This window comes from Sardina pilchardus, chromosome 8 (assembly GCF_963854185.1).
Source record: "Sardina pilchardus chromosome 8, fSarPil1.1, whole genome shotgun sequence".
Classification (NCBI taxonomy): domain Eukaryota; kingdom Metazoa; phylum Chordata; class Actinopteri; order Clupeiformes; family Clupeidae; genus Sardina; species Sardina pilchardus.
The window spans coordinates 22135419-22147648 of NC_085001.1; the positions used below are offsets into that span (position 1 = coordinate 22135419).

Below are 12230 nucleotides of genomic sequence, written 5' to 3' on the forward strand. Positions count from 1 at the left end.
TGCATCAGCAACTGTGAATAAGAGTTGTTTGTCTTGACCTGTCCACACCCCTGACGTTGCATTACAGTTGGAGATATTATTGCTGATGACAGGAACAGCGAGGCTAACAATGCGCCAATCATGAGGCTGACGGGCAGAAAAACTGGTTGAATAAGCCTGCGGCAGTCTACAGATCTACCACAAAACAGTAGATAAGATGCCTTGCAGTGATATGTGGACACAGGAATACCATGTTCCAATCGTGTGGTAAAAGCAGGAGCACTGTACAGTACATGAGTGAGAGAGAGAGAGAGAGAAAGAGAGAGGGAGAGAGAGAGAAACACACTCAAACGTGTGTATTCATGTATCTACGCTCAGCACAAAACCAGAGGTTACCGTGAGAGTTACATATGATTGCACATTGCGTATGATAGTGTTTTCAGAAAGAGACAGAAAAAGAGACTAATTGTTTATGGCAAAGGGAGAAAAATAGAGAACAGATGTTATCAGATTGTGGAGGTATGAGAGGGAAAACTCTGGGGCGGGGAGGTCACATGTGAGTGTGGATGACAAAGAGTCAAACAAAACCCATTGATGCCTTAGAAAATAAATGTCATTGTTTTTTTTTTGTTTTTTTTTTAGCGGCGCTCAAAGAATATGAGCTACAGAACAATGGAGATAGACTTTAAAAGAAGCATCAAATGACATTTACTTAATCAGAAAAATATTCCCTCATCATGAAAAGTCTCTTTAATGGGAGATGAACTTTAGAATAGCCTCTAATTTTATATATTTGTTTATAACACATCAATTGTTTAGCATAAATTTTCACAAAGTTACTTGTGTAAATTGAGCTTTTTTAAAATGCCAAAGTCACAGGAAGAATGTTGCCCTGGCGATAACAAAGACGAGATGTCGTCCGTAAAACCGGCAAGTCCAGGCAGCGCCTCGAGCTCGCCGGAGTGCTGTTTAATATTTACAAGGTCACAGAGGCAGTGAGTGATTGAGCTGCGAGCGTGTCTTAATTTCAACAGTCTCTCCTCCCGCGAGCAGAGCAGACCAAAAGCCGTCCCAGTCTCCTACACATGACGTGAACCAGGTCAGCGCGCCAGTGCCTAAAGGTTTAGTTGAACCTGAGTTCAACCAAGCTCTATCGAGGTTTTAGCTGCCTCGCTGTCAATTACCTTTGACACCCAAAAACAAATGGAGGCAAAAGGAATTTATATGGCTAAATGTCACCTTGCTGCCGCCCCCTCTGTGAATTATAAAAAAAAAGAGAGAGAGAAACACGAATTACCAGATACCAGGTCATGTAGTAAATGGCCTTGCAGTGGGTGTATAAACAAAGGCAGCATTTGTTCCTGATTTGCTTGAGTTTATGAGCAGACAACACCTCGCCTGTATCCAGGGAAAAGAGCTGCATTCAATCTGCCATTAACTTATGAGTAAGATAGAAACAAAATCATGGGGGTTTTCTCTTGAAATGTGTGGTCTGAATGTACATTAGCCAGTGAAATTTCAATTGTTAAGCTGAGAGCCTTTTCATACATACTATTGTAAAGAGCTCCCTCTACTGAAATTCTGGTATGATGATGCCTCTTATCAGATTGCTCCTCTAACGTCATGAGAGACTAATCTGACTGCACACAAAGCTACACATTTTAGTGACTCTGCGAGTAGTGAATACCAGAATTTACTTTTACTACGACAGCATTCCTCAATGGACATTCCAACTACAATAATACATATTCAACAACTATTTCAGGAACTTTAAACCTTCATAATCGTTCTCATGCCATTTCAAAAAGCTTCCGGAAGCCAGCGGTGAAAGCTTTGTTTTTGTCAATTTCTCAGTTGTGCAATCTTCATTTTGTATTCTGTTCTTGTTGACTGCAATAATATTTCTCATAGGCAAATATATCCACCTTTAGCCCTATGTTATGCCCCCATTATCTCTTAATGTTATGGGTTTCTCTCGCTCCCTGTGTCTGTACGTACATCCATATGCATGTATAGTATAAGCCCCAGCCCAAACCAAGGTTGAGTCAGGGCATGGCAGAGGCTGTGGCGACCACAGAGTTTGTCACAGTAAGCAGCCCGTGTCACTCAAGGCCGACAGAAATGATGTACAAGCCCCATAGCTAAACCACAAGCTAACCAGGGTTGCAAGTCACTAAGGGAGAGAGCGGCCAAAGTCAGTTTGAACTCCCCGACAGCAATGGTTTGATGCATGGCGGCAAGTAAGCCAGACCTATCAGAAGCCCATGCAAGCCTTTTCCCCTTCAGCAACCAGTGACTTCTTGACTTTGTGTACTTTTAGTGCGAAGCATGTGATGGTTTTTTTTTGTTTTTTTTTTTAAATCAGGTTTGGATTGGTTTTGTGTTTCGTTTTGTGACTTCCCTTCCTTTCCCAATCAATACATACATCAGTCAATCAGTCAATATAAATCAATCAGACGCATTTCATTACAAATGACCTGTCTCACTCACATTTTTTTTTGTCCAAGGATATATTTTGAAGCCCCATTCTGAGGAGGCGTATGTACGTACAGAGAGAGCAGGGAAGGATAATGCACACTCACATACCTCTTCCCTGTGTGAATAATGCATGAGGGGGAGCACGTAATGGTGCGGAGGTACTGTAAGCTATAGATTATGGGCTCATATCCATTATTCCAGGAGAGTGGGGATAGCACTGACAGGCCATCAGACTCTTGAGTGCCACCTCCCCTCATCCTCTCGTGTCTGGTCTGGACCCTCCGTTAGGAGGATCCGCGGAGGAGTACGACTCACGGAGGACGGTTGGCTGTGAATATGGGTCAGCAGGGTGATGACTAAGTCTCTCCGAGGCGTGTGTGTGTGTGCGATTGGTGTATTTGTTTTACAGATCAAGAGAGGAGTGTGCGCCTCCTCAGCTTGTCCAAAATGACCTCTTTAGATCCTCTCCTTTCCCCCCCGAGACAGAGAAAACAGGACAGTCTGGTTAAATGCCTCGTGTGTCAACCAACAGGGTTTGTTTTGTATTACCACAGTCTACATGATGAAGCACCCTCACATGTTCAGAGCCACCGCTCATTCTATCTAACGCAGTAGTCGTAGACAAATAGATTAATTATGCAAGTGAATAACTTAGTAGACCCCATATTGATGTGCGATGGCATTTTTTCCCAGCGGTGAGAGCGTTAGGCTGAAGTGCACTTTGAAGATAGCTGGGCTCTTACGACACGAAACCTTTGCCGTCCCTTTATCATTCTCTCGCTCTCTACGACGGGTCAATGGAGGGATCTTTACAGAGGCGCGACACCTTCAGCACTGAGCCTCTCTCTCTCTCTCTCTCTCTCTCTGCTCAGCTCCGTGTGTGTGTGTGTGTGTGTGTGTGTGACAGGCAGTTGTGTGTCGCACCCCTCCCCCTCCCTCACTACTCCTGCACCTTCCGAAAGCCCAGTCCAGCCCATTGATTGGATTGGTCCTTTAATATTGGTGACAACTAACACACTCCTAAATGATCAGTTATTATCTCTGGGGGCTCGTTCGGCGTAACCCCCGCTGCTTCGAAAGGTCATCCTTCTGTCTTCCTGTATCGATCCTTGACCCGACCGTTAACGCGGGGGCCATGGCTTATTGAGAGTGAAGGTTGAGTAACATATTTCCATCAGGTTGCAACCTTTTCTCGCAGGAGCTGCTCTTAAAAGGCTCTTTGACTCCACGTCCACTTCCTGAATAGAGTAGGAATAGGAACATAATGGAAAAGCCAATAAGGGAAAAAAGCAAAAGAGAGAGTAAGGCCTTAAGATGCATGCAGCGTTATATACATGCCGATAAAAAAAAGAAGGAATGTATAGACTTATTGACCATATTAAGCGCTTGTCTCCTGCAAAAGGGGGGAAAAAAGAAAATTCTAGTTGTATGTTGTCATGTTGTATATTGCCTTCTTTTTTGCTTTTCTTTCAAAGCCCTCCTTTTTTTAAAAAAAAAAAAGCTATATAGAATGATACAGTGTGTTTTATCGTTTACCGTCTATGTACTGTATGTGTTCTGTGAATGTTGTGAGGAAGGAACATTTTGTCGATGATTTCCTTCTTTTCCTTCTTGTTTTTGACTACATTTCTATAAGAATACAAACCGCAAGAGCAATCTCTTTCCATGCTCACGTGTCACTGAACACAGACTGGTACACGCAAGCCTCTGCTTACCGCTGTTCCTCTTTTCCCCACAGCTGTACGAGCTGGACGATGACGTGAAGAGAAAAGAGTTTCTTGACGACCTCTTCAGTTTTATGCAGAAAAGAGGTGAGTGGTGTGTGTGTGTGTTAGAGCTAGTTCTGAACGTTTGCTCCCTCATATGCACACACACATGCAACTCACACACACACACACATACACACGCACCTACACACACATACACATGCAATACACACGCACAGATGTGACACACATGCCTACTGACAGCAGACTCAGGAATGTACATGGCCCTGATTTGGCACAGATGTGCTAGATCCAGACCACCTTGGCCCAGGTGTGGCCCAGGTGTGGCCTGGCTCTGGGCCTATAGTCACATGCTATCTGCTATATGTGTTGCATAAGGTATGCACAGGGCTGTGACCTGGTGTTCTTTACAAGTGATTACATGCAACGTGTAAGCTACTGGTATGGTAAATGCTGGTGTGTCGGGGCCTGCTCAAGTGCAACGCTGAGTCGAGAATAGATAGTGTGGGACTCAACAAACTAGGGAACATGTGTCTCTATTCAAGAGATTCTGACTTTCCAACGAGGTGGCTACAATAACCTGGACCTTTAAAAATAAGAAAAAACAAATTAAATAGAGGCGTGTCCGAGGCAAACAGATGTAAATGGAGGCATAATAATACATATTTATATTGACTTGACACATTGATGGTGAACTTGGTTAAGATCTGTGTGTCCTTTCTATAGCATACCTATCTATAGCTATAAACCACCGTAATCAGTCCTAGATAAACCTCATTGATCACTGTAGGAATTCATTAAACAGGGTCAGTCCCAGATAATAGAGTGGGATGTCTTACTAAACATTTACAGTACATCTATGTTATCTACTCTGTACTTGTTGATGACAGTTTGTGCTGTACAGGTAATAGCAAATATTATGCATTCTGCACGTGGATCTTTTCATAAGAAGCAGCTACTTAGCCATTCACTTTAGCCATTCACTCTCCTCCTTAGTTTCAGGACATACTGTGAACTTGTTTATTTTCAGACATTTTAATGATGAATCCTATTTTCTGATTTTGTTTGACAGCAACCAGCTTACTTTGCTGAGAGAGTTGCAGGATTCACACAATATTCTACCTAAATACGTAAGCAAATATCAAACAACAAAACAATAGCTCAGTTGTAATTATTCTAAAGGTGAATTAACATTAACATTTCCTTTGGAAATATCCCAATATCAAAAAAATAAAATCTAACTAATCTATGGATGTTATCAAAGGATGTTATTACTTTGTCTTGTTTAAAAGGCAGCATCCTGAATCCTGAAAAAATGCATTTGTTAGAGAAGGGGGTCATCAGGTTTTTGGTTGTTTTTAGTCTTGCTTTGCCTGTTTTGAAGTTTAGGAATCCAACTGATCTTACAGATAAGACCGGTTTTGTTTCCTATGGAGACACAGAGAGTAAGTAAGTAAGAGATCGACAGACACAAAGAGAGAGAGCGAGAGAGAGAGAGAGAGAGAGAGAAGAGAGGAGAGAGGAGAAGACGTTTGATACTGATGTCCTGCAGTTCCTCCTGACGCTATCTGACAAGCATCAGCTCTGCTGTTTGTTTTCTGCCCGTTGGGAGATTAGGTGAAAAACACTGGGCCAGTGGTGTGTGTGTGTGTGTGTGTGTGTGTGTGTGTGTGTGTGTGTGTGTGTGTAGGGGGAGGGGAGGGCCACATCCTGCAATTATGTCAGACCGGGCCGAGCCGTAATGACTTTCCAGCCACGCCGGCTGGTGAGGGGCAGCAGCGCCACGCTTTCCCACACTGCCGGCACGGAGGGTATCGGGGCTCCGGCCGTTTATTGGGGAAACGGATCGGCTCGAGAGGCCTTGGATAATATAAGGAAGTGAACTAGCCCGCGCGTTTGAAAGAGAAAAAAAAAAAAGAAAAGAAGAGAACAGAAAAGGATTCAACACAATGACCGAACTATTTTGAGAGCGCAGGACCTGCGTGGGGCATGTTTTTGTTATTCTACTGGGAACGCTGCGTTGTTGGGGTTTTTTTCTCTCTCATGCTTGCTTTAAGTTTGATTGTGTAATGTTAAGCTGCTTACCATAGTTAGTTAGTCAGCATCTGCTTTTAGGACGACAAAAAACACGCTAACTGACATCATCACTAGCTCAAGTATGTTCTCTATTATAGTACCGATAGCAGGGGTGTGAGGTAATGCATGTCAGTCTCGTTGACTGAACAGACACAGTCACATCACAGACACAAATATTACAAATAGTTCGACTCGATGTCTCTTTGTCCCCTTAAGAAATAAGCGTAAGGGCGAGGTTGACCTTCAGAGCTTATGTCATGGCAGAATTCCTATCACCCCACAGGTCTTGCGATATAATCACCCTTGACTTGATGAACGATGTGAATAGTGTGATTACACGCCTCCATGTCCATGTTCCAATGTTCCAAACCTGCTCGACAAACATTCTGTGACCGAACTTGCTCGGTTATACAGTGGGGAATTAGTTAATTATCTCGAAGGGCGTAACAAACAAAACACGAGAAAAAAAAAAAAAAAAGAATCACAGCAAGTTCTCTCAGGAGAGGGGCGGGTGGGGGCGAAGGTGAAACCTACTATTTAATCCACTAATGATGGATGTGTGCACGTCTGACAGTTTGATGTCTCTCTCCAGTGCTCGGGTGACCTGTTGTGCAAGGCAGCTGCATACTCACAAAGGCTGTTTGGTATCTGTCATTTCTCTGTTGCCATGTGGTATCTAACCCCAGACATTTATGACCTCTGGGAGACAGATTAATACAGATAGCGCGAGTTGCAGACATTCCAGTTAAATGTTGGCCTTTAGTGAGAATTAAGTATAGGTCAGCAGAACTGGTGTCTGCATTTGGTTGAAGAAGTGGCTTTCCTTACTGTAATTATCCTTGGGTTTTGGGGACTCTGGTTGACCGTGGTAAAGGTTAGTTTTGCTTGGTGTGTAAACAGAGTGTAATTTGAACGTGACTCAGTAGATGAAGAAATCGTCGAGTGATGTCTGACTCTAGTGTCTGGGTCTCGGCTCGTCAGGTCTGTCTGAGACTGTCAAGGCCAAGTGACACTGTTCAGCAGGCAGAGCAGAGTCCTTAAGGTAACTCTGTCAATTGTAGTAGCACAAGATCACACACCGTCTCGTTGCTCTCCGTGTACTTCGCACTTGTCAGACAGGCTCAGTGGGGACACTTCACTCGCCCCTCACTGTCACACAGCTTAGTATGTAGCAGAGCATCCGCCGCTATAATAGGAACTCTGCCGGTGTTAAAGTCTCATGCCTTCCAGGTAATGCTGCCGTTTAAATGGTCCTGATTTATCGGTGGCTAAAATGAGACCGAAAGACAAGGTTTGTATGACTCATCTCTCATTCTCTCTCTCTGACTCTCTCCCTCTCTGTCTCCCTGGGTCTCTCTCTCTCTCTCTCTCTCTGGCTCCCCTCTCTTTCTCTCTCTCTCTCACTCACTCCCCCCTCCTCTCATTCTCTCTTTCTCCCATTGAGCATACCTGTCAAGTGTGTCATACTTCTGATGACAGGGATATGTGTCTGTTTTATCACGGCTAACGCTGTTATTGTTCAGCACCACGGGCCGATCCCGCATAGGTGGCCCGGGCGAGGAGCCTGTGTGTCTGTGATGGCCCCCGGCGTAAATATGCAAAGCGTGGCTGTCATCTCACCCGGCCACTTGCATACCTTAAATGCCTTAATGCAGCATTTTCCGCGCATTCGCTGAAAGCGTGTAATTAAACACCAGAAAGCTGGCTCGAGCACAGCGCCTCGGCATACAGTACAGTATCACCATAGGCTGCGCTGGACAGTGCTGCCGTCGTTGAGTTTCACGCGACTGGACAGCGGCTCTCGTTACACACAGCCGTTAAATTCACGTGGAATGATCGGTCAAATTAGTTTGGGCCCCCTCAAGTCTCTTAATATAAACTGATGCACTGAGGGTGTGCTTAGCACATGATTTGTAGTTAGGATTTCTTAGAGTTAGTTATACAAGCACATGGCATTTTGCATCACTTATGTATTTGACACATGACACATACACATACATGATACACACTGTTTTCACAATCAGTGAAAATCATTGAAAATCCAGTTGCACGAATCCAATGCTTAAACAGCAATGCCTTTTCCACCTCCATGTCAGGAGAATGGCATTCTGTTTGGATCCTGGAGGCAAAGATCAGATGAATTCCATTAGCCTCGGCGTGCACCAACAAAGCACTGACCTGTAGCCCCTCTGTCCCACAGGCTCCGTGGATCACTTCTGCTTGCAGATATAAATACTCCGCTTGCATAATCGCCAAGATGTAGACCTCATTGTTGGGCCGTGTTTTTCCACGCTTACGGCATTGCAATATTCAGGAGCAGAATTAAGACTATTACTAGCTATTGAACAAAAGCATACAATTATGGGTGGCCTGTGGGGAACGGGATTATTTTCAGCTCTGATCTGAGCTACAGTTCAGAACTACAATAATCAAAGCAGAAGAGAAGTTTTTCTTTGAATTCTGTGTGTGTGTGTGTGTGTGTGTGTGCGCGAGCGCGTGTGCATATGGGTGAGTAAACTTTCAGAGCTAGCTCTCACTAGTTCAGTGTGTGTGTGTGTGTGTGTGTGTGTGTGTGTGTGTGTGAGAACAGCTTGATAGGTTGAGTGACTGACTGAGCTCATAATAATTCCCTAGATGGGATTCCACAGTGAGAACCCTGTGGGCACGAGCTATGTGCTATTTTATGATGTTCATTTCTGTAATAGGTGATTCACCCTCACGTTTGCATGACTGACTCACTTCCCTCTTGTCATTCATGGTGTGAGTGGTACATACATAACATGTCACTCATGGAACTCATCATTGTTTTAGTCAAACTAAAATCTATTGCTCATTGGTTCTCGTTTTTATTGATGGCTACACCATGTTGTTACTCAATCAATGTGGCAATTGCCTTTCTGTCCCTGCCTTTCTACCCATCTCAGTCTCTCTATCCCTCACTCACTCCCCTCTGTCTATCTACCTCTTTCTCTCTCTATCTCTCTCTCTTTCTCTCTCTCTCTCTCTCTCTCTCTGTACATGTTTCAATCACCCTCTATGGTATTCTCTGTCAATATAGCTCTCTGTCACTCTTAAACAAGTGCTGTGGGATTGGTCGATGGCAGCTGGTCCTCCTCTTAAATGTTGTCTTTGTCACATTCTTAACATGTGACTCCTGCGCTGTAAGGGCACGTGTTTGTCTCGCGCGGTGGTGATCCGCAGAGTTTTGCTATCATTTCGCTGATGTGAATTAGATACTGTACGACCTCCGTATTAGCGCTGTCTGCTGACAGTGGCAGGTGATGTGATAAAGTCTCGACTCTGCATGAATGCATTGACTTGTTTGTAATCAGCTCATTTAACGTGACTTCACACACAGAATGTATGCGGCGGTCGTCATAGAAAAGCAAAAGGGACGAGCTGGAGAAAAGGTTAAACAAGTTTTATTATCGCAGCACAACATGGGAGTTTGTTTGGTGCAGCGTGATGATAACTCAGTTCTACTGCAGAAAAGAAAACAGGAAGAAACGAGAGAACAGTGACATCACACATAAAAAAAGACTAAAATGTTTTTTAAAAAAACTATTATTTGTTTTATTTTTTTCTATCCTAGATTTGTATAATTGTATACCATAACATGAAATGAAACATGGGACATTCAGAGTTGAGATCATTTGCTACACTCCACTCAGATCCTTTCAGATGGTTTGCTGGAAAGCTTGACCTAATGAGTAGGGTAGTTAGTTTGTATTTCCCTTTGGCAAAGAGGAAGTATAGTATGTCAGTGTAAACATTTGTAAGCTTGACTTAATCTCGCCTGTGGAATAGTAAGATAAAGAGCTGACTGTCAACTTCTGTTATGCGACTTGCCTAAAACTGTCCGTAACGTCTTACCGCTGCTCACGTTTAGTAGGTCTAAATACGGCTTTAAGCTGGCAGATGAAAGGTCATTGATTAAAGATACCTCCTTATTTATAACCTGGACCCGTGTTGGTTACAGTGGAATCTGAGCCTCTGCCAGGCAAACATTCAGACGTGAAATTAATAGATGCGCTATGTGTGCACTGACCAGCAGATTGCTGTTGATTCTGCACGCTATAACTGAGGGATCTTTCATCCCAGGAGTGCGCTCTGGCACGGGGAAAGTTCTACGGGCCACATTTAGCAGGTATTTGTTTTCGCAGGATGTCAAATTGTGTGTGTGAATTAAGATAACATTTTCATTTAAACAGGAAGGTCCGTCGTCAAATTTTGTAGGGTTAAAATAGCAAACGCCTCGTCAAAAAGGACTCTAAACACATGCTGCTGCGGACCTCTGTACATAAAGTCAACTTTTTATTTAAATCGCATCACTGTCAGTAACATCGGATTCATTTAAAAGGGCTCACAGGTGTCTGGAGAATCTAGGTCAGTATAAAAATCGATTCAGCCATATTTATTTCCAGGCTTCTCTTATTGCACTTCATCCGGCCACTAAACTGTCATTAACCTATTTCAGAGGGCGGCCACCAGGTTAGCTCATTAGTTTTATTTCTGATGTATCACACCGTTATCTGATGTTGGAAGGAACGCAGAGGCAGCAGTCAATTCAGCTGTTGTTTATAACAGAGCCCATCCAAGCCGTCGCTATAAAGTGATTCCACAAGCTAATGCTATTAAAAGATTTACAAACAGACATGGGAGGGAAAAAAGGTTGGGCTCCTATTTCACCTGGTGCAGCCGCCTACCCCCCACAGCAGAGGAGCGGAGACTGACAGCAGTCAACTTTGGCCTACAACACCTGAGTTATTTACGAGATAATCCTTACAGACACAGAGTCAGTCAGTCAGTCAGTCAGTCAGGAGGCCTTAGGAGGTTTATCAGGCCAGTTTCAGAGCTGCGGCGGGCGGGAATAAGAAGGGGCTGTCCCCTCTGGACAAATCATCCGGAGCTGAGGATGCCACAGAGAGTGAAGTTAGATCATTTTACAGCGCAAATGCTACATTATCATTCTTAGCCTTTCCCACCCCCCCACAATTGTAAAGTCTTAATTCTCTCTCTCTCTCTCTCTCTCTCTCTTTCTCTCTCTCTCTCTATCAATCTATCTTTCTATCTCCTCTCTCTCTCTCACACACACACACACACATGATTAATACTGATTAGAGTCATCGGGCTTGTCATGTGTTATTTGTCAATAAGAGGCAACCAAAATGGTCTCTTGGTCTCTCTCAAGAAAATTCAAAACCGTGAACATTTGGCAAATGTAGTGAGAGAGTTGTCCGTTTGGCTCGTCTCCGTTCCGATAGCACACATCTCATACTCGTTTCAGTCGGACGGTGTGTGAATCGTCTGTTAATGTTAGTGAAAAAACAGTAAGCTTTCCTTTTCTTTTTTCTAAAGAATGCGCAGCAGGCTTTTTTTTGTCAAAAAAATATTTGAGAATCTGAATGAATTTGCAGTGCACAGGGGACTAACAGTCATCTGTGTGGGTGTCTGTAATCCCTTTGTCTCACGCTCTTTCTCTGCATCCTCACATTGACTAGAGCAGTAATGGAGTTGTGACAAGTACATCTTGTTAACATCCTGTTTTGGCATAGATCCATACCCACAGAGCTATCTGGAGTATGATGTATTACAAGTCATTTTTTTTTGTTGGCCAAATGGCTCAGGCTGTATTTAAAACAGAATTTTAAGATTTCAAATCATACAGTCACATACATACTCACTCATGCATGCATAAACACAATAACATACAAACTGATCTCCTATGCACATACACATACATACTGTATGTCTGTTCCCCAAACACACATTCACACATACCCTCAAACATTCCCTACGCATGCGCGTGCACACACACACGCACACACACACACACACGCACGCACGCACGCACGCACACACACACACACACACACACACACACACACACACATTCACTCACTCGCACACAGAGACTGTGTTGTCGAGATGAGTAAATGTGATCCATATGATGAAGAGCACTGTGATAAT

General features: G+C 43.7%; 1 protein-coding gene across 2 annotated transcripts in view; it reads left to right on the plus strand.

Annotated features, from left to right (window-relative positions):
- Positions 1-12230, plus strand: part of arid3c (AT rich interactive domain 3C (BRIGHT-like)) — a 66428-nt gene that overhangs the window by 39664 nt on the left and 14534 nt on the right. For both annotated transcript variants that reach the window (XM_062543228.1, XM_062543229.1), the window contains one exon: positions 4196-4268. In XM_062543228.1, the coding sequence (XP_062399212.1) occupies positions 4196-4268 (73 nt within the window). The remainder of the gene's footprint in view (positions 1-4195; positions 4269-12230) is intronic.